This window comes from Dasypus novemcinctus, chromosome 11 (genome assembly GCF_030445035.2).
Source record: "Dasypus novemcinctus isolate mDasNov1 chromosome 11, mDasNov1.1.hap2, whole genome shotgun sequence".
Lineage (NCBI taxonomy): Eukaryota > Metazoa > Chordata > Mammalia > Cingulata > Dasypodidae > Dasypus > Dasypus novemcinctus.
The window spans coordinates 10,883,078-10,910,926 of record NC_080683.1 but is presented as its reverse complement, the minus strand read 5'-3'; the positions used below and the strand labels follow the sequence as shown (position 1 = coordinate 10,910,926).

Sequence of the window (27,849 nt, the reverse complement as noted above, 5' to 3'; positions counted from 1 at the left end):
TTAAAGGTTGGGCTAGAAATTATTTATCCTCTCACATAAAATCCAAAATAACTTCTGAGCATTCATTTAAAGAAAACTATCTTCCTTAAGACTGTATGACCTGCCTGAAAGGACAAAATGAATAATGACAGCCAGGGAGTGTACTCCAGGACTGACCAAATGTTTCAATCCTTGTGTACCACCTTCAGAGAAACTTCATAAAGCAACCAACTAAAGGTGGTCCATACCAGGTCCTCAATGACTATTCTAAGTTCCTGCGTAGCTAAATATAGTCATTTAAACAAGAAGCCTTCCATAGCTTTCCTTTCTACTAGCTTACATTCACATGAAATAGTCTCCCTTTGTCTTGTTTGCCTCATTGTTACCATTTCTCATGGGCAATGAGTATATATTACTCACCCAATAGGATTAATGGATATTCTCAAGGGTAACAAACTCTCCAGAAAACTTGATGAAATTATTTATCAAGATTGTCTGATCTCTGCTAACAGAACATTTTAAGAATATTTAAAGAGCCCCCAAGCATGCCTCACTTTGTTCTGGGCACTTTCAGAAGAAATATAGTATAATGGTTAAGAGCATAGTCTCAGAAGACAGATTGCCTGGGTTTGAATCTTGGCTCTGCCATTTATTACCTCTTTGACCTTGGGTAAATCACTTAATCCTTCAGTACCTCAGTTTCCTCATTTGAAAAATGAGGATAATAGCTCCTTGTGGGGTTGGTATGAGGATTAAAGGAATATGTATATGTGAAGTGCTTAGGCAAAGCTTGGCACACAACAGTCACTGTGTAAATATTGGCTACACCATTATTTAAGAAATACAAAGATGAAACAAAGAGTATCTCAAGCTAAGTATCATGAGAGAAAACTACAGGCAAAGTTTATAAAGGACCCTGGAGAAGGAAGGTTGTGGGGTTTTTTTGCCAGGGAGAATAAAGAAGGGTTTTATGGAATGGGTGACTGTCGAGCTTGTTTTTGAACATGTGAAGATAAAGAGGGAGGGGGTTGGGGACAGAAAAACTAGCAGGAAAATAAACAACATAAAGAAGTGCATGGCATTATAGACCGAAAACAGTACATGCTCCATATTTTGATTGCCAAAAATTCTTTTCTGTGCTTTCCATAACATGAATTTTAGGTTTCTCTTGGGTGCTCCTTTAAGAGTGTTGCTCTATTAGAATGATTTCCTCAAGATTCATAGTGTCCCACCATATACCACATCACCCAGAAACAGCTGGCCTGATAGAAGGCTGAAACGGCCTATTAAAGGTGCCAGAAAGGGACATCTTGCCGGGTTGGGGTGCTGTCCTCCAGGATGCAGGTGTGCAGTGATTTAATGGCCTGTATATAAGTAAAATACACAGGTTCTGGAGCTAAAAGGCAAAAGTCAGAACGGCTCCTCTCACCATCCCTCCCGCTGACCCACTTGCAGGGTTGGTGCTTCCTGATTCTGCTGAAATGGAGATCCTAGTTCCGGAGAGGGAACATTTCCACCAGGGGGCACAACAAGCCTGAAGTTCTGACCACTGCTGGGTTCCTGCAATAGATCAGCAGGCCAACAAAGGAGTTAGAACGCTGGCAGGGAGGATCAGCTCTCACCAGCACGAGGAGGGAGAGTTGCTGCTACATGTGTGGGGCTAGGGAAGAAATCGGAGACCACTGGGGCATCTCTCATTGCTTGCATATCCGGAGAGACAAAGAAACAGGCACCTGCAGCAGTCACAGCCCGACAAGAGAAAGACAACAAAGAGCTAACCCCCTCAGAGAGGAAGGCTTGGATCACCCCACCAATAAGCAATCCAGACCAGCCACCCGTGTTCAGGGCAAGAAGTCTGTAATGAGTGTTGGAGGAGGGGAGAAAATGAATATCAGTTATGACCTTAGACAACTGCAGAGGTGGGAAGTAGTATTTTGTGTCTCTCGCAATCCTGCAAATTGCTTATAAAAAACAGAATATTAATAACTATAAAGAAAGAATGGTATCATCCCCAAATCTAAATTTTAACCTTCATAAGATTATATTAAAAGGGACATAAAAATTCTCCAGAACCATGAATTCATTTAAAATCACCTAACACCCACTTTTTAGCCCCACTGTACAGTCCTATACATACCATACTGTAGCTGCGAAATCTCTCTGACCCAGGCTGTGTGATAGACCACCTCAAATTCCACCAGGACATAGGAAATTTTATTATACTGACGAATGACAGATTTGCCTTCCACGCTTGACAAAATTTCTGAGTTTTTCTGTTTTTTAAGTGAAAATAAAAACATTTCTTTAAAAAAGACTGCTGATCATTTTCACATTCAAACCATAAAATGTTTATATTTAAAATGATGTCAAAGAATTAGATTTTGAATTGGAGTAGAATGAGATGAGGAAGGCCATACAAGCTAGAAATAGACATAGGGTGAAGCTATCAGCAGAAAGGGAAAATTAGAAAAGAAAAAAAAAGGTTATAGAGAGTGAGGTCTCTAGCCCCACAGCCAGCCCCAGGCATCAAGAGGCTCTATTCTCTACCCCCTCCCACTTTCCTGGACAAGGTATCATTGTCTGATCTCTTTGAATTGTGATCTCAGAAATATCAGTCAAATTCCTAAATTCCAGCAAAAAAAAAAGACTGTACATGAAAGAATAGAAACCAAATTTCCTGATGTGAAAATTGAAAGTCAAACAAGGCAATCTCTGCCCTGCCACTACAGAATCTATCAGCAATTGAGTGCATGCTCTGGTTCCTGTTTAAGGCAGGGTTCTAATTCATCGTTTTAAAAAAATATTCAGAACAGACTAAAGTAGACTTATAATTATTCTATTATAGACATTATTATTCTAGCAATAGAAGAACTTTTATCATTGATATAAAACCAGAGGTTCTGAGAGGAGGAAGAGGGAAGAATAGGTGTAACATGGGGCATTTTGGGGACATTGGAATTGTCCTGAATGGCACTGTAATGATGGATTCAGGCCATTATACATTTTGTCATAACCTATAAAACTGTCCTGGGCAGAGTGTAAACTATAATGTAAACTATAAACCATGGTTTGTAGCAAGGCTTCAATATATGTTCATCAATTGTAACAAATGTACCACACTAATGAAAGATGTTGATAATGGGAGAAAGTGTGGGAGAGGGAAGGGATGGAGCATATGGGAATCCCTTATATTTTTTACGTAATATTTATGTAGTCTAAAGCTTCTTTAAAAAATTTTTTAATTAAAAAAAATCAGAATAATGAAATAAATTATGAAAGCCAAACAGAAACAGAAACTTAATATTCAATAATGCTTAAATAATAAAATTACTTGCAAGATTATTGTTTTGTAGTTGTTTTGCTCTATATTTAGGCATAAAACACACCATCAAGCACACCTGCTCTGCTCTGCTATTCTCTCTTAAAAGAAACAAACAAAAATCACAAACAAACTAGTAGTTTCCGAACTCTAACAGGGCCTAAGACCACCCTGGTGCTTTATAGAAATTTAATAATCCTAAGGATATGAAAAGTGAATATATTCTATTATACCCTGACATAGGTCTCCATTGTTCATACAGGACCATAATCTTTGAATTATATCTTCACCTTCACTAAAATAAATGAGTGACCTATCCACGGATAGAAGTAACCTTCAGCACTAGGCCAGTACTTTACTATGTTTTCAAAACAGCTATTTCTTAAGAACCTTTATAAAGTGTCCTATCTTATAAAAAGACTTTATGAAGTTATAAGATTCACCTTTTTCGAGGTAACTGCAACTAAACTGGCTTACCTGAAAGAACTGGCTTAGTCTATCTCAAGCATATTTATAAATTAAATTTTCTTTGCCTAGTAAAAGAATTGGCTCTAACTACCTTATTGGACACAAATATTAATGGATATAATATACTTCTTGTATTAAAGCCAATATAATCCACATATTGTAAATTTAATTATTGGCTTACAAAGAAATAGTTGATGGGCTCACTTATCCGGCGATAGAGCTGCCTCACCCAAAGTATTTTTCCTGCTACAGGAGGCATGTTGCGAGCAAGAGGGGGATCATCTTTTTGAGAATGATAAAGCTGTAATTAAAGAGATGATGTTAATGTTTGAAATTCATTACAATGGAGGAGGCAAAAATATATACGGCTATATTGGTATTGACGTTTCACAATTAATCACATTTTATGCGCTATATGTAAATATATTTGGGAGATGATAACCTGAGGCTCAGAAACTATGATATTTATAATATATCACAATGAATTCTCTCTTCCCCCTTATTTCCTATCACATGTGTATTTTTTTGCCCTTATTCCAATTTTTAAGGAGGCATTCAAAAGAGGAAGGACACAGCAAGCTACATTAGCTGTCATAATATTCTTTCCATACACAAAAATATTAACTGAAATGGCCTGTGCTATATACACCTGGAGACTGTGGCAGAAAGATAGTTTTTAAGAGCAAAAAGGTAAATCTGGCTCTCCAGAGACATACAATGTCAGCACCTTCCCACATAAAGAGGGGAGCATCAAAGGTACTTAATAGAGAAAAGATCACTCTGAAAAGCTTGGCACAAGATAACGACGGCAAACACTAAGAATTTTTGCCTTTTGTACCAATGTGCCATTCTATCTAGAAATGCGATACTTGCCTTCTTTATAGCTTCAAGTTCAGCCACATAATACTGAAGAATAAGCTCAATTGTGTGGTGTATTTCTAGTTGAAGACAGGGAATGTTCAACTTCTGAAATCTAAAAATAATTGAAGTGATTAAAAAGAAAATGAGAGAAATACTTAAAAATTATTGCTGCAGTACTGAAGAGCCATTCATTCACTTGACAAAATATTCATAGCAGGTCTCATGTGTTGTTCTGGGATACAGTGATGGGTGAGACAGATGTGGGCCCAGCCCTCATGGAGACTACAGTTATCCTGTGGAAAAGGCAAATATCCCTTAAGAGTTGCAAAATAATTCTTTAAATTACAAGGGTGCCGAATGCAAATAACAAGGGGGCCTAGCCAAATATGGGGAGTCAAGAAAGCCTTCCCTGAGAATGTGACATTTAAATTGAGTTTTATGGAAAGTGGATTTGGCTCAACTGATAGAGGAAGTCTGGGTTCAAACCCAGAGCTTCCTGACCCATGTGGAGCTGGCCCACACACAGTGCTGACATGCGCAAGGAGTGCCCTGCCACACAGGGTATCCCCCATGTAGGGGAGCCCCAAGCGCAAGGAGTGCACCCCACGAGGAGAGCTGCCCTGCGTGAAAAAAGCACAGCCTGTCCAGGAGTGGTGCCGCACACACCAAGAACTGATGAAGCAAGGTAACGCAACAAAAAGAGACACAGATTCCTGGTGCCGCTGACAAGAATGCAAGCGGACACAGAAGAACACAAAGCAAATGGACACGGAGAGCAGACAACAGGGCGGGGGTGTGGGGGACAGGGGGGAGAGAAATAAATAAAAAATAAAAAAATTAAATTGAGTTTTAAAGTATGAGTGGGGTGTTGGCTTAGCAAAGACAGAGGGGAGCACAAAGAATGGATCTTTGACAAGGTTAATGCTCCCATAATTCCAAAAAACCATAATCATAATAAAGACTTAGTAAGCCAAACATTACTTCCATTGAGAGACTAAATGATGCACAGAAGTACTAAACAACAATATTCTGATAATAAAATAAATTGACACCAGTATACTAAAGGCTTAAAAAGAGAGAGGGGAGTATGGATGTGGCACAATGGTTGAGTGTCTGCTTCCCATGTATGAGGTCCTGGGTTCAATCCCAGTACTTCCTAATAAATAAATTAATTAATTAATTAAAAATTAATTAATTAAAATTAAAAAGAGACAGCAAGATCACCAAGAAAATAGTACCTGCCATATGTATAGTATTGTCACTCATCAAAATGACTTTATGTCTATTTTGACTCTTCCAGTAGCCCCATGAGGTAAGCAGGACAGGAATGATCCATTATTTTAGAGACATGAAACTATGGCAAAGCCAGGCCCAAACCCAGGTCTGCTGTTCTTAGGGGAAATTTCCAAAAGGATCATGAGCCTGCCTCGGACTGGAAGAGAAGTGCCTCTTGTCCAACACGTGGTCCCTCTCATCACTGCATTCTTACCCTTTAGGGGTGCCCTGCTATCAGGAACTGAGGGAAAGGAGGATGTAGGGGTCTTCACATGGGAAAATGGAAAGTTTTGGGATCTACTATTCTTAATTTTATTTTAGAAATTCTTTCAGAATGTAGCATTAAATATTACTTGTTCTCTTTCCCATTAAACCTATGAAATTAACCTCAAACATATTAATGGCTGGGGGAAAAATGTGAAATAATTTCACTCTCTAATTGAAAGACTTTCTGCTTTTTATAAAAGGTGCAATGAAAAATATACTATGTTTCAAATTCTCATCATTCTACTTAGAGGTAATTAAAAAGGTTAATGTTTATAAGTTCTATGACTTATGTTGGAGATTGTTTTTAAAAACATCTTATCAGAAATTTTATTTTCATATTTAAAGTTATCTCATCTAGAAACAGTTCTGCTTAAAGCATTATAAATACCTTTGAAGCAGCTGAAGAGCCTGCTGAGAAGATAAAATTTTTCCAAAAGTACTGTTCATAAAAGTTTGCATCTGTATCTAAAATAAAATTTTAAAACTTAATGATTTTTGGTGTTAAGGATATTAGTTTTTGTTTAACAATAATGAATATTTCCCTACAAAATGAAAATAGTCTTAAGCTCATCCATCACCTAAGTATCTAGGGCCGTGCTGTGTGAGGCAAGTGGCCTAACGAGAACTTGAAATAGCACTACTTGGAAGTGACATGTGCTGTGAGTGTAAAGTTCACACTGGATTTCGATGACTGAGCATGAAAAATAAAATGAAAATATCCCATTAATGATTTCTATATTGATGACATGAAGAAATTATAAATATTTTTGTATGTTTGGGTTGAAGAAAACATATTATTAAAATTGATGTTTCCTCTTCCTTTTTACTTTTATGAATGTGGCTACTAGAAAAACTAAAATTACATATGTGGCTTGAGTTTGAGGCTCATTATGTATTGGATATTGTTGACCTAGATAATTCATAAAGAAGTGACTATCCCTTACCAAGCATGGTTTTTTTTTAATATTTAGAATTTCTAGGCATGCTGATAGAGCTAGCCACCCAAGTCTAACAGGTGTCATTTTCTAATAACCACTGCTCTCACAGAAACCTCTCTGCTACTGATAAGGAGGAACAGGAAGGAGAAAATGATCTTCCCAGCACTCCACCATCTCTGGCAATGAGCCCTAAACTCCAGGTACCCAATGTAAAGTGAAGTATTCTTTTCAAATTATTTTAACTTATGGAGCCAGATTGGTATGATCCACAAATATATACCACACTCATTAATCAGACAAAGGAAAAGGAAGGAAAATTAAAACACTGATCCCTAAAGCCAATTATTTAAATATTAAAAAGTAAATATGGCCTCTAAATGTACTGAAAGCTACAGTTTTTATCCAAGATCACAGTAATGCCTTTATAACATATTTTTATCAATAAAATTATTTTAAAAATTAAAAGGTAACAAATTGATTATTATTTTTTAACGAGATTCCCATTGCCATCTGGATTTAACTCCGAAAGCATTATGGAAGCAACCTCCACTCTGCCCTACTAGCCAAACACTAAAAGTAATTATTTAAAGTAATATATCTTAATATCAAAGTCTAATTTTCAAAAACTGAAAGAAAAAGGAGTTCTAGTGGGATTTTAGGGTCTTTCTTATGTATATATCTCATGTATGTCCCCCAGATTCCATTGAATGTGGTTTAAAGAGATAAAAATAAATGATTAACTCACCTTCATGACAAAAGCCTAGAGTCAGAAAGTGGACAGAGTATATTCTTGTCCATAGCTGCACCCACAAAGCATTCTGCAGCAAAGAGGAGACCATCCCCTGGAGCTATACCCAGACCTACAGCAGTTTTCAGTGAGACTAAGGAAGCCCACATAACCCCAAAAGGTGAGAGAGAAAACAAGTTACAACCTCGCCTGAAGGTAGTTTTAACTACTCTTCGTTCTGTGGTGTCCTTGGTCTATTGACAGAGAGGAGGAGGGCCTCTTTAGAACAGTCCACTCCAGTTGAAGAGAATGTGGACATAAAAGAGGGGAGAGTTGCAAGGGGGAGTGTGCTCCACAGTCCCAATGTGTTCTCAAATCTTTTCACAAGTAAAACAAAGTATAAGGATTATAAATTTCCCCCCACCTGAAAAAAATGGCATGGGCTTCTTGGTACAATAATAATCTAACGCAAATTTCTACGTAAATTAAAAATAAATCCTAGCTACAAAAACCTTTGGGCTTTGGGAGTGGGTGTGGCTCACTGGTTAAGTGCTTGCTTCTGAGGTTATGGGTTCAATCCCTGATACCCTTTTTAAAAAGAAAAAAAAAAGACTTTGGGCTTCTGATATTCACTGCCTTATTTTATTGAATACTCATATTTTTCATTTGAAACAGTGAAAAATTATTCACAGTGGCAAACATTTTTGATCAGTTTGAAAGAGTAATTCATAACAAAAGAAATAGTAAATATAAGAATGCCTAGTAATGTTGATTACATTTCAGCTTTGCTAAAGTAAAATATGTAAAATTACTTACCTCTAAACTATGGATTTTTGACATGAAGTCAGAGAAATCAGTTTCAAATTCCGTCCTTCTTGGATCCAGAATGTCATATTGCTTTTTCTTAACCCCTTGATATATATTTTTGAATTTTATTGCCATAATATCTATTCCCTCTATGGTAGAATTACTCAAGGCAGAATATGTTTGCACAATAGTTATCATTTCTGTAATCTTAAAAAGAAAATCAGATATTAACAGCACCCCCTTATCTAAGCTCTAAATGAACTGTTAACTGAACACACAAACCAGTAAACGGGCCTTAGATTCACTTAGCTAAACCAGAGGAGATAAGCCAGAAGATAAATCTCTATCATCGGTCATTATTCTTCATAAACTATTTTAGATAGATGATGTTCTATCATATCCAGAGAGTTCACAACCTCCCCCAATATCCTTTTCTACAGTTTAATTACTTTGTCTTTCAAGAGAGAAAGAAACTTGAGTAAAAGCCCTTGCAGGTATCTAAACAGCTCCATCCTTTTGTTCTTGAGAAGTTTTTGAAAATCATGTCGCTGGATTCAAAGGCTTTACCATTCTTCTTGGCCCTAACTAGTGTTATGATGTGTAAAGATTACCATGAGTCCACACCTGCTTGTGCTATGACACCTGCACTCAGGTGAAAGGCAGCCCCAAGAAACATGAAGGACAAGTGCAACCACTTCTGACCCCTAAAGAGTCCTGGGAAACTATCAGAGTGTTCTTTATTTGGTAGTGGCTGCCTCCATTTAAATGTATCGATACCACCTACTTCACCAAAAAAAAACCTCTTCATGTCCACAGACTACTCAATTCCTTAATCTTAAATCCCTATTTAGATTCTGCTTTGGAGAACAATGCCCAAAACTCTTCAGAGAGAACCTGTTTGTCTGACGGCCAAACTGAAAACAGTCCTGTTCTCAGGAGAGTCCTCCAAATACTACACACCATAAAGTCAACACAACCAGTCCTTCCTCACAGGCTACAGAATTCGCATAAAGCTTCTGCACCTGTCAACCCAGATGACAGTTTTCAGAGCAAATGTTGCTCTTACTCCACTATTTCCATATACTTCCAAAAACCACATCTTAGAAGCCATTCCAAACCTAAAAGATATACAGCCCTTCAGGGGATTATATAAGCATAGAAGCACAGGGAAGGGGATTATGACCAAATATCTGGGTCTCCTAACACATACACTCCACTTACCTACATTAAAAAACAAAAACAAAAGAACTAAAGAATTCATTCACACCACCACATCCCCTGTTATTCTAATTTGCTGAAACGGCCTTCTACTCCTGATCCACCCAGCTCCACCAGTCAGAGACCGGACAGAATTCCTGTCATGAGCATGGCCAGCTCCAATCCTCTACTTTGTCCATTGGTTGGATGAGAGGTCACCTTGAGGGAGAGATGGTAGTCAGCTCCATGCTTGGCCCTTCAAACTCAGCCAACATTCCTTCCACCCCTCATGCCACGCAGCATCAGCATAAAAGCCAGTCGTGGTTATTAGCCATGACCACCCTCCTGCTTGTTTGTCCTGGTCCTGGCTTTTTTACCAGCTCCTTTCATCAACTTCTTAAAATCAATTTTATTGATACATATTAATAAAATATTCAATCCATACAAAGTATCATCACCTTTTAACTCCTCAGTATCAACAACCAACTTGCTGTTGGCTCCATTCTCTGACTCACCAACCTTGGCCACCTTTCCAGTTCTCAACTTTCTATGATTCTCTCAACTCAGTGTCACCCACTGAACAAGAGACTTGAGCCATCACCAATACTAGCTTCAGTTCCTTTAATCTCCCCCCACCTATACCACCTACCCAACTGTGATGGGTAAGTCCCATGTGTCAATTTGGCCAGGTTTTGGTGTCTAGTTATTTGGGGAAGCAAGCATTGACCTGATGGTTACTATGAGGACATTAAATCAGTAAAATGACTTTAATCATGGACTTAAATCATTATTAAGTTGACTGCATCTATGGCTGATTACATCTACAATCAAGTAGGAGATTGCTTTCAGCAATGAGAGACATCTCATCCAATCAGCTGAAGGCTTTAAAAGGAGATGTGACAGTTTTAGCAGTCAGAAAAGAGAATTTCCATCTCTACTTCAGTCAGCCAGTTTCTCTTAGAGAATTCATTGAAAACTTTCATTGGAGCTCCCTGGATGTGGCCTGCCCTATGGAATTTGAACTAGTGCATCCCCACAGTTGTGTGAGACAATTCTTATAAAAATCCCATGTATTGACACATCTCTCCTGCCAGTTCTGTTTCCCTAGAGAACCCTGACTAATATACCAAATGCTTCTCTTCTCTCCTACAAATGTTCAGAGTGAGAAGAAAACAAAACTAAGGATACAGCTCTGGGAAACATCAATATTCACCAAACTTTACAGGACAAGAAGAGAAAGAGCAGCACTTAATTCTGGGTCTTTAAGACAGGCTAATACTCAATGCACTATCAAGTATCCACCTAGGATAAAAGGTGAGTCTTGATCACACTACAACTGACACCCTAGAATCTGTTTTACTTGTTTGTTAATGCTCTCCCCCATCTCTGTCCAACTCAGAGGTTCTCACTTCAACAACCCCAACCTCAGTCCTGTCTGTCCTTGACTTTAGCACTCGGTCATCTTAACATTTCAATCTCAGCTTTCCCTAAGAGACTATGACTTATCTTGCCCTTCTGGTTCTTTTCAACTATTTAAGAGTTCATATGGGGCAGCACAACAGTGGTCCCTCCTGTTCCCATTCATCAGGAGAAGCCCACCCAAGCACCTCAGTAACTACTCCTAAGGGTTTATGAAAAATTCCTGGCCATAATTCAGAGTAAGCTTGATAGCATGCCCTTTTAGGGTCTAGACACTAACATTATCCCTGAGAGAGGTAACAGTCAGTCAAGTGATTCTTAGCATGGGGAACTGCGATGACATAGCATCTCAGGGATGCTACATTAGGTCTGCCTGCTGAACCCCTGTGGCTAGAAGTTTTATTCTTAAGGGCTGGAAACAGGGCTTCACCAGAGGTAGGGCAAGGAGAGTAGCTAATGCAGAGGAATGCCCAGGCTGCTACTTTACAGATAGATGCCCAGTCATCCCAGCATTACGGCTGCCACCAAAGAACTGTATTGCTAACAGGGTAACCATTAAGGTCCAGTCCTGAAACTCCCAAGTTCAATAATGCAACCAAGTTACCAAGGGTTCTAGCTCCTAGAAAATTTAAGGGAAACCAAGACACACCTCAAGGTTTATTCTCTAGTGGATTCAGAAATATTAAGCATCTTTGTGTAAAAGGACCTGCCCAATGGGGCCTATTTATTAATTTGACCCACACCAATACCCTTATCATGTACATTTTCCTCTGAGAAATCCCTATTGCTCACAAAATAACAGTCCCCTACAATGATATGACACCAAAACAAAAAAAAAACAAAGAAAAACATAAATAAGATTCCATCAAAATTTAAAACTGTTGTGCTTCAAAATATACCATTAAGAAAGTAAAAACGATGGGAAGCAGATTTGGCTCAACTGATAGAGCATCCGCCTACCACACTGGCCTGTGTGGTGAGCTGGCCCACGCACAGTGCTGATGTGTGCAAGGAGTGCCAAGCCACACAGGGGTGTCCCCCACGTAGGGGAGCCCCACGTGCAAGGAGTGCACCCAAAAAGGAGAGCCACCCTGTGCAAAAAAAGCACAGCCTGTCCAGGAGTGGTGCTGCACACACAGAGAGCTGATGCAGCAAGATGATGCAAAAAAAAGAGACACAGATTCCCGGTGCCACTGACAAGAATGCAAGCAGACACAAAAGAACACACAGCTAATGGACACAGAGAACAGACAACGGGGGCGGGGAGAGGAGGCAGGGTGAGGAAGAGAAAAAAATAAATAAATCTTTAAAAAAAAGTAAAAATGCAACACAAAGAATGAGAGATTACTATACAGTACATATCGGATAAAGGACTTATATTCAAAATATATTAAGAACTCTCACAACTCAACAATAAAAAGACAAATAATCCAATTTTAAAATGAGTAAAGAATTTGAATAAACAGTTCTCTAAAGAAGCTATTTAAGTGTTGAATAAGCGCAAGACGCCCAACATGAATAGTGATTAAGGCTGTGCAAATCAAAACTATGAAAAGATATCACTCATACCCAGCAGGATGGTTCTAATTAAACAACATGGAAACTAACAACTGTTGGCAAGGAAGTGGAGAAATTGAAACCCTCACACATTCCTGGTAGGAATGTAAAATGCTGCAATTGCTTTCAAAAAACAATCTGGCAATTCCACAAAAGAGTTACCATAAAACCCAGCAATTTCACTCCTAGGTATATATTCAAGAGGAATGAAACACACAGAAACTTGTACACAAATGTTCACTGTAGCATTACATATAACCAAAAACCAGAGACAATCCAAATCTCCATCAACTGATAAAATATGGTAGATATATACGATGCAATATTATTTGGTAATAAAAGGAATTAAGTGCTGATACATGGTACAATACAGATAAACAATAAAAACATGTTAAGTGGAAGAAGCCAGTCACAAGACCACTTGTTATATGGTTCCATTCATGCAAAATATTCAGAATAGGAAAATCTACGGAGACAGAAAGTAGTAGATCAGTAGCTGCTTAGGGTTGGGGGGGCAGAGATTGGGGAGAGGGTTATGACTGCTAATGAGGATGGGGATTCTTTTAGGAGTAGGCATTGTGATGGCTGCACAACCCAATGAATATACTAAAAAGCATTGAATAGTACATTCTTAGAATGTGACTTTATGGTATAGGAATTATATCTCCATAAAGTCGTTTAAAATTAAACAATAGATCCTGCCCCAATCACAGTGGTGGAATGAAAACTTCAGGGCTCCATCTCTCCACAGAAGCTTTGAACAACTAGCAAGAACTAGCAGAAATATCCTTCTCAGTGCTCCAGAAAATAGTTAAATTATTGCAATAACAGGGCAAGTGACAAATCAAGAGAAAGTCACTTCAAAGCAGTAGGATCTTCTGGCTCTCTGGCTGATCCCTCCCCCACTCCCACTAGCTCAGCACCAAGCCAGCCCATGCTTCCAGTGCAGATCCCTGGTCCCAGTTCCAGAGAGAGGAGAGTAGTCTTAGTGCACATTCTGGGCATGCATGTTTAGTCCAATCTGTCTGGTAGTGACTTGAGGAACAGGTTCTCAGAATATGTCTTGCATGTAAAAGACACTTCACAGAGGTCTTACTGGATGCTATGGGAGACCCAGTCAAGGGGCTCCCTGGGGCAATGGATTATTGGTTGTAGGACATAGAGTGCAATGCCCAGGACCATAAGAAAACTGTTTTCTAGAGAAGAAAGGACATTTTTATCCATGTAAAGGGATGCCAATGGGGCAATGCCAAATCCACATTAATAAGACAAGATACATGCTTAAAAAGGACCAGGGAGACCCCTATGAGTTGGTCTGGAGCTATTCTCTAAACTCATTGTATGAATAAGCTCTGACAGACAACACTCCCACAGGTCAATCTGCAAAGACTAGGAAAGGTATTTTGTTGTTGTTGTTGTTATTGTTAATTGCTGGCATTCAAGGAAATCTCTGTCATAATACTTGCTAGATATAAGCTTAAGGAACAGATGCCTCAGCATCTAAATTCCAATGAAGATACATTAAGAGAAGAGGATTTGGCTCAATGGATAGAGCATCTGCCTACCACATAGGAGATCCAAGGTTCAAACCAAGGGCATCCTGGCCCGTGTGGTGAAGCTGGCCCACACGCAGTGCTAATGCGCACAAGGAGTGTCATGCAATACAGTGGTGTCCCCCGTGTAGGGGAGCCCCATGCACAAGGAGTGCATCCCATAAGGAGAGCCGCCCCATGCGAAAAAAGCACAGTCTGCCCAGGAGTGGCACCACACACACAGAGAGCTGACACAGCAAGATGATGCAACAAAAAGTGACACAGATTCCCAGTGCCTCTGACAAGAACACAAGCGGACCTAGAAGAACACACAGAAAGCACACAGAAAGCAGACAACTGGGGCAGAGGGGGAAGGAGAGAGAAATGAAAAATAAATCTTAAAAAAAAAATACATTAAAATATCAAAGCATTCAGGTTTCAACACAACATTTTAAAACATACAAAGAAACAGGGAGTGATAGCCTGGAAAAGGAGAAGATTGAAACATTCAAGACTATCAATGAGGAGAATGAGACCCAGGATATTAGATACAAAGAAAATGTCTGGAATATTCCAGACCCAAAAAAAAAAAGGTCCTAAATATGCTCAAAGAGCTACAGGAAATCCAGAAAACAACAGATGAAAACAAAGAAGATATCAACAGAGAGATGGAAATTATGAAAAGGAAGCAAACAGAGTTGAAGACCACAGTAACAGAAATTTTAAATTCCCTCAAAGAGGCAAGCAGGTGTACCTCAGTGGTTGAGCACCTGCTTCTCATGTATGAGGTCCCAGGTTCAATCCCCAGTGTGAGGGGCAAAAAAAATTCCATACAAGAGTTCAAAAGTAGACTGGAGCTGGCATAAGAAAGAAGCACTTGAGGATAAGAGAATTGGAACTATTCAGTCTGAGGAACAGAAGGAAAAACAATGAAGAAAGTGAACAGAGCCTGAGGAAGCTGTGGGACACCATCAAGCATACCAATATAGACATTGTGTGAGTCCCAGAAGGAGAAGAAAGAAAGGGCATGAGAAATATTCAAGGAAATAAAAACTTGAAAATTCCCAAATTTATGAAAGATATGAATATACACACCCAAGACGCTTAAACCTAAATAGACCCATGCTGTGGCATATTATAATCAGACTGTCAAATGCCAAAGATAAAGAAAATTCTGAAAGCCACAAGAAAGAAGGAACATGTTATATACAATAAAGTTTCAATAAGACTAAGGGCCATATTGTCATCAGAAACCATGGAAGCAGGAAGGCAGTGGAAAGATGTATTTAAAGTGTTGTAAGAAAAAAAAAATTGTCAACCAAGAATTCTACATCCAGAAAAACTGTCTTTCAAAAACAAGGGAGGGGGGAGGTGGATGTGGCTCAACCGATTGGGCTCCCATCTACTATATGGGAGGCCCTGGGTTGGCTTCCCAGGGCCTCCTTGTGAAGGCAAGCTAGCCTGCACCCGTGGAGAGCTGACGGCCCGCACCCATGGAGAACTGGCACAGCAAGATGACGCAACAAATGGAGACAAGCAGACACAGAATACTGTGCAGTGAATGGACACAGAGAGCAGACAGCAAGCAAGTGGCAAGGGGGGGATAGATCAAATAAATCTTTAAAAAAAAATAATAAGGGAGGAAATGAACATTTCCAGATAAACAAAAGGTCAGGGACTTTACCATCAATAGACTGGCTCTTCGAGAAATGCTTAAGGGAGTTTTCAGGTTGAAAGGATACTAGACAATTAACTGAAGCCACATGAAGAAATAAAAGCTCCAGTAAAGGTAATGACATGGGTGAACATAAATACCAGTACTGCTGGATTTTTTATTCGTAACTCTACTTTTTAATTCCTACATTATCTAAAAGGTAAATACATAAAATATAATTACAAATCAATGGTTTTTGGACCCATAATGTAAAATATTTAATTTGTGACAAGAACTACATGAAGGTGGGGGGAAAGAGAGCTATAGGAACATAGTTTAGGTATGCTATTTAAGATAGCTGGTAACAAAGCAAATGAGATTGTTATAGATTAAGGATGTTGAATTTAAGCTCCATGGTAATGACAAAAAAATATTGGGGAATATGCAAACTCACAGACACAGAAAATGGACTGTAGGTTATAGGGGTGGGGAGCAATGGGGACTTAATGCAAAATGAGCGTAGGCTTTTTGTTTGGGGTGAAGAGAAAGCTGTGGTAATAGATACAGTAATGACGGTACAGCAACATTGTGAAAGTGATTAATTCCACTAAATGGCATGCTTGGAGGGGTTGGGATAGGAAGAGGTATGTTGTATATATGTTTTAACAATTTTAAAAAAGAAAGAAATTTAAAAAGATAATGATAATTTAAATGCAATACATGACACAAATTGGATCTAAGAATGGAGGAGAAAAGGCTTAAAAGGACATTATTGGGACATAAGAAAAAATTGGAATACAGAATAAAGCTTTATATCAATATGAAATTTTTTGAGTTTGAAAACTACACTTAAGATGACTACATAAGTGAATGTCCTTGTTTGTAGGAAATGTACATGGAAATATTTTATATTCAAGGAGTATGATATTTATAACCTGCTCTCAAATGTTCAGAAAATAGATGATCTATTAGACAGGTGGGGGGGGCGGAATTGGGAGGGAGAGAAAGAAAGACAGAGACAAATAGCAAAGGTGGAAAAATATTAAAATGAGTGGATTTGGGCATCTGTGGGAGGGGATGTTGGAGTCCTCTCTAGGAGGATTGTATTATTTTTGCAGCTGTCCTGTAAATTTGAAATTATTTCAGAATAAACAATTAAAAACAAGAACACTTCTCCCCCCAATATAAGTACATACTTCACTCAGTAACCTGGTTCTCTTTAGCACACATATTTTCTTTATCTAGCTGGACTGAGGTATTATAAATGAAAACTAGATCATGAATATGTCTAGAAAATGTCCTTCTACCTGTGTAAAGCCCCCACCAATTTCCAACAAATGATGAGCAGGATCCTAACTAGCTACCCAGATCTAGGGATCTGGCAAAAAGGTGATGGAAAAGAGGGAGGTCATGGTACATCATGCCGATAAAATCTTTATAGACTTATCAAATGTTGCCTTGAAGGAGCCTTGTAGAAGGATGTTCTACATCCCCTGAAAAATATTACTCTTCTCCAGCTAGTCGAAATAAATATAGGTGCAGAGGTTTCTAAACCATGCCTGTCCTGCAAAGGGATTCACACAATGTTTATATATACATGGTATATACCATATACCCAGATATTTGATAACTACTAGGCTCTGCCAGGTATTGACAAATTTCAGTCTAATACAATGGTTAAGAGCAGAGGTTCTTTTAAGTTCTAGTTCCATAGGTGTAGGTAGAAGTGAAGTCTTGGGAAAAGTGAAAGTTTGCTATAACTTTTGTGTGACTGGCAGAGAGCAGTAGCCAATAATAAAACAGTAAGTTATAATAAAATGCAATTATCTGTGAATAAGATAGATGAGTCATATCAATAATGAGACAAGAGTTCTAGAACAATAATTCTCAAAGTCTCTACGTAAAGGAGAAAATAAACGAAAGGGGGGGCGGGGAGGAGTCCTGTGACTGCCGCATAATGCTTACCTTCTCCAGTCTTTTACAGAAAGCTTCAAATTTTCCAAATATATACATTTCTGATACCTCAAAAGATTTTTCCCCTGAGGACTCTAAAATCTGTTTCCTTGTTTTGTGAAAAGATGTCTGATATTCCTTGAATAGAAAAATGCAATCCTATGAGAAGATTAAAAGAAGGGGGTGGTGGGAGGAAGACTGGTGAGACATTTGTTCAGGAGTCAAAAATTCAAAGCTTCTATCTGGGTATGGGAGTGAGCAAGAGTAATCAAGACCACAAAGGAAAATAATATAAATAGTATAATTAGCAAATATGGGGACAAGTTACTTAATAAGGCAAAGATTAGTAAGAGAATATTATCAACATTATACCAAAAAATTACAAATGTTAGACAAAATAGAGAAATTCTCCCAAAATATAAGCTTACCAAAACTTAAGAAGAAATAGAAAAGTCAAATAACTAGTTTATTAAAAATGAAGCAGTAATTTAAAAATCTTCCCTCAAAGAAAATTTCAGGCCCAGTGGCATAAAAAATGAGTTCTATCATTCTATCTGACTTTCAAAAAAACAAATCATTTTGATTTTTTTTTTCACTTTGATTTTATACAAACTTTTCCAGAGAGTAGGAAAAGAGTAAATATTTCCCCCATGCATTTAAGGTCTTAGTGCCAAAAAACCTGATGGGACCGTATGAAAAAAGAAAATTATAGGCCTATGGACCCTCATAAGTAGAGTTGCAATAAATCCTAAAAATTGTAGCAAACTGAATTTGAGGTTTAAAGAAGTATTTACATCATGACCACATTGAGTTTATCCTAAGAATATTAAGAGTTTAATTTTGAAAACCTACAACGTTAGCAGATTAAGCAGATAAAATCATTAACAGACTGATGAGAAAATCCTATCAATACTCAATAAATATGTGAACAAAAAAAATTTCAAAATCTATTCATAACTAAAAAAATCTCCTAGTACCGAAACTAGGAATACAACTTTGTTAGTCTGGTCAAAAATATATATATATAAGCCTATCAAAGCATCAGACTAAATGGGAAATGTTAAGAAGCATTCTCTTTCAACATAGGAAGAAAATCCTGCCAACTATCAGCACTTCTATTTAACAATGTATGCCAGTCGTAGGCAATGCAAAAAGGCAAGAAAATGAAATTAACAGTGACTGGAGAGATGGGGTAAAGAGTATATGAAATGACACACAAAAGGCGTCTCATACAGGCAGCCATGGAGAAGATGAAGATTAAACTATAGCCTAAAAGAAGCACTGAAGATAATGGGAAGTAGATCATTTTAATGAAGTTCTTTTTATACTCTCATACTACTCTGTACAACGTTAATTCCAAAGTTAACACATGTTTTCTGAATGAACAAAGTAAACAAAACTGGGCCATACATGAAAGGGTTTTCTTTTAAATGAAAATAAACATTCAAACCTGAATTTTCTTTAGTACAGTTGGTGTTTCCTGATCCCACACATGGCTCGTTCCTCCATCAGTAATATATGCTTTACATGCTGTCACCATCTGATTTGTTACCTAAAATAAATAAAAGTACAAAATAACTAAAGGTAGAAAGAAAAATTAAATTTATGTAAATTTTTAAAATCACAGGCATAAAAATATTATAAATAGTAGACTTACAAAATGAATTAATCATAGAATATAAAAACAAAGAAATATACATTCTAAACAAAGCAAGAGATGATCCAAAGTCATATTTAACTAATATGTTTAAATCAATGTCACCAGAGCCATAAATTTCAAAGTCAATTGTATTTTCCATTTTATTATTCCCCTAAGTAGGTCTTGATCCAGTCCAAGTGTGATGCTTCATCAACCTTCAACGTACAGACTAAATACAAACTTTAACCACCTCTCAGATGCCCAAAATAGTGAAGAAAATAAAGAAGATAGCCATTTAGAAATGGTCAGATTAGATCAGGATGCCAGGCTGATATATAGAAAATTTGAGGAATTCCTAAAATATAGTAAGCACACAGGATCAGATCAACAGAAAAAAAAGATTACTAAAAAAAAACAGAACCCAGTTCCAGAGAAGAACAAACTGAACAGGGTGGGTATGGTATAATCAAAAGCAAAGGAGATGATAGCTTCCCAGGAATGAAGAGAGATGAAACAAGTATTTGGGTTGAAACAACCCAGCAAGTATAGAACAGGGTAAATGTAAGAAGATCCACTCACTTTGAAATTTTATAACTTTAAAGATAAAGAAAAAATCCTTAAAGGTCCTGGGAGAATGAAAGCAATTCACCTAATATAAGAAAAAGAATCAGATTAGCACCAAAATTCTCATCAGCCACATTGGATACTAGACAACAATTGAGCAATACCATCGAAATCCCAGGATTTCTCACTTATATTTAATTTGAAATCCCAGTCAAACTATTATAGTAACCAATTAGGAGGACAAAATAAAGCTATTTTCAGACATGTAAGAATTTAGGAAGTCCGCCAATGCACAGACTCTCTCTAAAAGAATTACTTGAGAATTTTTTTCAGAAAAAGAAATAATGAATTAGATGGACTGTGTTTAACAGGACAAACATAAGAACATTCTCTCATGAACTATAACAGGTATATAATACTAACACAGTGTGTCATTAACCAGATGAGTTGGGGGGAAAACACACCAAATACAAGATATCGGCTATAGTTAGTAGTAATGTTTTAAGGATGCTCTTTCATAGTTTGTAACAATTGTTTCAAAACAATGTAAGGTGGTAGTGGGTAATGTATGGAAGCCCTGTATGATGATATACATGTTTGTTTTGTAAGTTCACAACCTACACTATACACTTATTTTTTATGGATGATCATGTATAAATAATAAACTTCAGTTGAAAAAAAAAAGTTAAAAAAAAAAGAATTAATAAATCCAAGAAAGAAGACCCAGAAGTCAAAAACAATGGTGATCAAAGAAACTACTTAGACTTTTAGTCTGAATACTTATTGATTCATAATGTTGAAAAATGTTAACCTTAATATGGAATTAAACATTATCTCAAGGTGGGACATATATAGCAAGAAAAAAGAAGACAGGTCAAGGAGAAGAATCCTGAGGTTCTTTTCTTGTTGAGGATATAGATACTGATTAAATCTATACTTTGGTACAAAAAATAAGCTAAAATGTAACTCTAACACTATATGTTATGTATCTGAATTACCTACAAAGGAATTCCAATCATGCGTTTCTTGCATAATTAAAACGATATAAAATAATAAAGTATATGGCAGGATACTGTAAGAATTTACTCAGACTACTGTGCTAGTGGGAGTAACTCAAAAAGCATTGTTAATCATGGGCATAATCCTTGACTCTTGAATAGAATCAAAGCTATTTGAAATGAGTGTAAGAAAAAGTTAAGTTTAGTTTTCACATAAGGGTGATGTGGGATCAGGGAAAAGAAACGAAAATCAGCCTCATGGTTTCTAACAGCTCTGGCGTCAAGTTTGAAAATGGAGCCAAGTTTGAAGGCGGGACCAAGTTTGAAGGTGGCACCAAGTTTGAAAGTGGTGCCAACTTCTTATATGGGTAAAAATATAAGGGGGAGGATCTCTTATGTAAGCATGAAAATTAGTGCCAAGTTTGAAACCGGTGCTAACTATCAAGTTGCCAGAATGTGGGAAATGGGAGTAGTAACTAAGAGTGGGAACCCAAGTAAGTTAGCTAGACCTCTTGGATAGGCTGTAACTTCTGAAGTACCCAATCAGTGGGAAACAGGGGAGGGACCCGCATGTTAAGCTTAGGGTATAGTTGTTGTTGTGTCTTGTTGCTCAGCACACTGGCCATTTTATTCAGGCCATGCACCCATTCTTGCAAGATCTTAAATAAATTCTTTTCTTCTCCACAATCAGATGAGCATTCATTCTCCTTAAGGTATACCCTTCTTTCTAACAATGAGTAAATTAGAAAACCACCAGCTACATTTACACAAAAAAAGTACCTTGAGGCTTACCTTTGACAGGGAGCAAAAGTACCAACTACCCCTTCAATTAAGTAAAACTCCAGTCAACACCTTTCTTTTCCTGTCTACTGGAAGTATTAAAATCCAGAATTCTAAGAGGCACCCAAACTTACCAATTCCCCTCCCTTGCTCAAAGAAAAAAAAAACTGCTAACTTTTCCACAGGTTTACATGTGTGATTTCTTCCCTTGGAAACATACCTTGATAAACAGTGAGGTCATTCTCTCTGAGCTATTATAATACCTTGACACACTGTGAATCATTCTGATGGCATTAATCAAATTTTGTATTCCATGTGCCATGGAAACCTAAAATTGAAATATATTAAGTGAATCATATTATATGTTTATGTTTTATAACCTATATTCTATTCTACCCATATTCAAAACTTTAAACATACATAGAATAGCATTAACATTGAAATCTTTAAACCAAATTTTACTAAATGCAGTGCAGTATCCTGGATTGGATGCTGGAACAGGAAAAAAGGACAATCTTTTTGACAAACATACTCAGGCAATGTAACATGTTACATAATTAGGAGAAACTGGAGAATACTATACTATCATTTCTACTTTACTGTAAATCTAACTTAAAAGTTTATTTAAAATTAATACTATAGAAGTAAAAGGAATTTTTAAAGTTCAAGATGTTCCTTTTAAAGATGAAGAAAATGATACCTTGTGAGGTAAAATGACTTATTTATGGTCAGAAAGCTGATGAAAAATAAAGATGAGCCTAGAACTCACTGTCACTTACACAATTCAATTCACCTCTCAGCAAACCCACTAGGTTCTGAGGATATTGGGAGAAATCCAAAGATTTCCACTACGAAGGGTGGAGCTCCTAAAAGGGTGAAAGAGACGTGCACAAACAAGTAAAACAGAGTAGAGCAAAGCAGAAAAAGTTCAGCAGAGATAGGACACAATAGCTAACAAAGAATGCTTACTATGTTCCAGGCACTATGCTAAGAGTTTTACACCATTATCTTAATTTATGCTGCCAAGGTTCATTTAAGATAGGTTTGATTTCCAAGAATCAAAAATATCATTGATTTTAAGATTGCACCATTATGTTATGTGCTCCAGAGAAAGGAAAGAACAACAACAAGATGGGGAGTTTAAGAAACTCCCACATAAAACCAGGTCATCAGATGGCTACATCTCTATAAAGGTAAAATGAAATAAGCCAGTTGTGGAGAAAATGATAGAAACAAAACTTTTTGTATGAATACTGCTACCAGGGGAGGGAGGGAAAACATAGTCCCCTGAGACTTTGTGCCCCAAACTGGCACTCACTACAGTCTCAATTCACACTAAGAGTGCAAAACAAAAAAAACACCCCAAGGAAAGGAGAGAATTAATAATTTAAGATGGTGTCAAGTTCACAGTTATTTGCAGAATGTGACGACCTGTAAAGTGCATCTTGAGTATAGATGTTAATGTGTGTGATTAGAATCTATAAAATATAGTATTATCATCATTCCCCATTTCACAAATGAGAAGATAGAGGGGTAGAAAAGTTAAGTACCTAGCCTGAGATCCCACTGCTATAAGTCGTGTAGCCGAAATTTGAGACCCTGCTTGTAACCATGATACAAATCACTATCGAAGAACAGATGAGGTCAATGGCATTCCTTCCCTCAAGGAGCCTGCCTTTTATTTGACAGGATAAGACAAAACCACATATTTTTTTTCTTTTCTTTTTTTTTCTTTTTTTGTCTTTATTTATTTTTTAATATTACATTAAAAAACATGAGGTCCCCATATAACCCCACCCCCCTCACCCCACTCCTCCCCCTATAACAACAATCTCCTCCATCATCATGAGATATTCATTGCATTTGGTGAATACATCTCTGAGCATCACTGCTCCTCATGGTCAATGGTCCACATCATAGCCCACACTCTCCCACAGTCCACTCAGTGGGCCATGGGAGGACATACAATGTCCAGTAACTGTCCCTGCAGCACCACCCAGGACAACTCCAAGTCCCGAAAATGCCCCCACATCTCATCTCTTCCTCCCTTTCCCTACCCCCAGCAGCCACCATGGCCACCTTCTCCACACCAATTCCACATTTTCTTCAATTACTAATCACAATAGTTCATGAATAAAATATCAGTAAGCCCACTCTAATCCATACTCTATTCCTCCATCCTGTGGACCTTGGAATGGTTGTGTCCACTCCACATCTATATCAAGAGGGGCCTTAAATTCCACATGGATGCTGGATGCAATCCTCCTGCTTTCAGCTGTAGGCACTCTTGGCTCCCTGGTGTGGTGGACATTCTTCAACTCCATGTTAGTTGAGTGGGGTAAGTCCAATAAACCAGAGCGTAGGAGCTGAAGTATGATGAGGCTCAGGGCCTGGCTATCACATGGTCAGTCCAGAGATTCAGGTCCCCTGGGTATATATTAAACCCCAGCACCAACTACAGTTCTGGTAAAAGTAACAGGAGAGGCTTGTGAACAAAGATCACATCTGAGTCCAGCACCATCACACAGAAACACAAACTCCACAGTAGGGCCAAATGATATGGCACTGAACTCCATCTGCCATGACCATAGAACCTGTGGGTCTCTGTAGCCCTCAGAAGAACCAATACCTGAGGTTGTATCTACTTTATCTGTCTCTGGGACTCTGCTGAGGTGTGCATAAGGGCAACCCCTCTGATAACCTCCTGGCTCTTTTTGGAGACTCATAGCCATATAAACTCATTTGTCCTTTCCATTTCCCCCTTTTATTCAGGTCAAAAAGCATTTTTAACTCCTGTAGATTGAGATATTCTGCTGGTCCAAGTTGACCCTTTTATTCAAAGTCATTGTCTAATTACATCATCAGCTGGTACTTGGTAGTAATCCCTCAGCACCAGGGAGGCTCATCCCCGGAAGTCATGTCCCACGCTGGGGGGAAGCCAATGCATTTACATGCGGAGGTTGGCTTCGAGACTGGCCACATTTGAGCAACACGGAGGCTCTCAGGAGGCAACTCTTAGGCACCCTGCAGCTCTAGGCCTTGTTCTTATTTCAGGTGCACAGGCTCACAAGCATAGTCATTAGTATCAAGTGCTCATTGTTGGACTTTCATTCTTTTTTGGTCTTTGCCATTGCACTTGGGGGATTGCTGCTGTTCCTTTAGGGACTGTCATAGAGCTCTCCTGGCTAGGAACTCACACTCCCTCAGTTGTTAAAATACATAATTTTAAAAATAGTGATGGAATAGCTAAGAACAAGAACAGCTATTGATTAGTGTATTATATGTCCTAGGTGTGAGTTGTAACCATGAAATAATTCAATTTTTATGTTGTTTATGGGAATTGACATAATTAATGTCAAGTTTAAAGATTAAACAAGATCAAAATTTAAATCCTGTATGTCAGAATTCATATTAATATTATACGTGTTATCTGTAGGTTAAAAAGAGCCTCAGAAAAATATGACTAGAAGGCATCTCTTCTACCTTCAATAAGGCAAGTATGCAAGGGATGTCTAACTCCAGTGAAAAGGGCCCAGACATGGCAGCAAATGGTTCACCATTACTTATAACAGTAACTCTCTGAGTGCACAGTACTTGAACACTAGCTATAGACAATATTTAAACATTTAACATGTAGATGTGCCTAAAGCACAATATCAAGCATATATAAAATTTATGAAATTGACCAACCAGAAAAGGAAGCATGAGTCCCCTGTACTTTTCCTACACAAATGACAGTTAAAAACTAAACTGTAATTTCTGGTTGCAGTTTATTTATCAAGAAAATTAAGAAAATTAGAAAAAAATAATTCTTGAAAAGACAGAAATAGTGGCTGTATGAATGAGAAGCAATTATATGATTCAATACCATTAGTACTTCTCTAATATCAAGGGGTAATGTTTGAAATAGTCATACATCAGAAAATGTAAAAAGCTCAGCAACAATACCAAAAGAATAATAATAATAGGAACATCTGTGAAAAGAGCATTTGAACAACTTTTTATATTACTAGGATGAAAAGAACATCAGAACTAAGATTTGAATATTGTATGAATTTAAACAAGTCTTTTGAATCAAGAAGTTGAAATTTAGTATATCTTAAAATTTAGTCAATAACAATAAAAAGCATTATATCTTTCTCCCATTCACTTTTTATAATGAAAAAATATTAAATATATAGAAAAGTAAAGAGAATAGTGTAATGACCACCTATACCCACCACTAGATTTGACAAATATATTTTGCTCAATTCACTTCATCTTTTATTATTTACATTAAGAGTTTCTTGCAGGCAGTCCTTCTAGAGTAAGCTTTAGATATATGTGTATTTAACATTTACATCCTCAATTCTTGTGAGTAACCCCAAATGCTGTGACATGGTCATTTTACTTAGGCACATCTTGTAAAGCTAGGGAATCAAGTCTTTGAGCTAATGAGTGACACAAACAATGGCTTCTTTTCTTTGCCATCACACAAACTGGTTTTCCATACTCATGGTCATATACATAAAAACAGGTAAGAAATTATTTAAAACTTTCTTACATGAAAAAATTTCTCCCAAAGAAATCCAGGTGATGGTACTAGAAGCACAAGTGAACAGAGAGTGAAATCTAAGAAAGTTACAATTCTTTGCAAAAAAAAAAAACAAAAAACCCAGAACAATAAGTTTTAGACAAATTAAAGTTCATCACCTCTTTACAGAATAAAAAAAAATTCTGCTTCTGATAAGTCTTCCCATCCCATCTCATAGCACTCACTGATAAACGATGGATTCCACATAGCAGTAAGTGCAGTACCTACTGAGGACTCTCAGCCCCACATCTTTCCCTCCTGCATTAAACTCCTTGGCTACCTATGCCCTCTTGAGATGGTTATGAACTGCCCCTTCCCCTCCCTCTTCTCCAAATCTAAGTGATATAGGACATAGGCTCTTCCCCATTTCCTGCACCTAGGATGGAACCAGCATTTACTCTGCCCCAAAAAGGTTGGTCAACCCACACCGTGTGGCCCATGCTGCCACCTCTGTGAACAATATGACTATCTCTCCAAAAATTAGAAAGGTCTTAGACATCAATGTAATTTCTTTTGGAAGCCCTTTAATTTAGAAAATACCTTGAAGAACAAACATACTGAAGCAGGAAAAATGCAACCCATAATACAAGAGAGTGGGGTTCAAATCAATCTCATCATGTATAGCTGTAGAAATGTTCAGCATTACTACATGTTAGGTGATTTCTGAAACTTTAAAATGAGGGTTGCTGTGCATAAGAGTGGAAACATATGTAAATCATGCAGCACAAGGCCTAGAACAAAAGATCAGGGGTTCTAAAGCCTGTAGAAATCTTTTAAAATACAGCTCTCTGAGCATTGGGTCACTTTGTTTTCTTCACCCAATTATTGTAGAGAGTTTGACAATGCGGGTGCCATGATGAGTATGGACGAAATGCTAATGTGTTTTTTTCAGATTTAAAAGCCTACAGAGAGGGAAGCGGCTGTGGCTCAATCAGTTGGACTCCTGCCTACCATATGGGAGGCCCTGAGTTCGTATCCCAGGGCCTCCTTGTGAAGGCAGGCTCACCTGCAAGAGCCGCGGAGTGCCGCCCAGCTCACAAATGCCATGGAGAGCCGACTCAGCAAGGTGACACAGCAAAAAGGGAGACAAGTGAAAACACAGAAGAGCACGCAGCAAATGGACACAGAGAGCAAAAACAACAAGCAAACCACGATGGGGGAGAAGGGGAAACACATTTTTAAAAAATAAAAAATACAGACACACAAAAGAAAGCACAATGAATGGACACAGAGAGCAGACAGCAAGCAAGCCGCTGGGGGGAGGGAGGGAATAAAAAAAAAAGCCTACAGAGAAAAAGCCAAATACCACTAGACCCATAACTCAACCAAGTGATATGATCAT

General features: G+C 37.8%; 1 protein-coding gene across 1 annotated transcript in view; it reads right to left on the bottom strand.

Moving 5' to 3' along the window:
- Nucleotides 1-27,849, bottom strand: part of DNAH8 (dynein axonemal heavy chain 8) — a 467,072-nt gene that overhangs the window by 286,847 nt on the left and 152,376 nt on the right. Inside the window, exons 14-21 of the mRNA XM_071218442.1 lie at nucleotides 22,155-22,262; nucleotides 19,404-19,505; nucleotides 17,966-18,112; nucleotides 8,651-8,848; nucleotides 6,558-6,634; nucleotides 4,640-4,739; nucleotides 3,948-4,067; nucleotides 2,117-2,252 (exon numbers count right to left, since the gene is read on the bottom strand). Coding sequence (XP_071074543.1) covers nucleotides 2,117-2,252; nucleotides 3,948-4,067; nucleotides 4,640-4,739; nucleotides 6,558-6,634; nucleotides 8,651-8,848; nucleotides 17,966-18,112; nucleotides 19,404-19,505; nucleotides 22,155-22,262 — 988 coding nt within the window. The remainder of the gene's footprint in view (nucleotides 1-2,116; nucleotides 2,253-3,947; nucleotides 4,068-4,639; nucleotides 4,740-6,557; nucleotides 6,635-8,650; nucleotides 8,849-17,965; nucleotides 18,113-19,403; nucleotides 19,506-22,154; nucleotides 22,263-27,849) is intronic.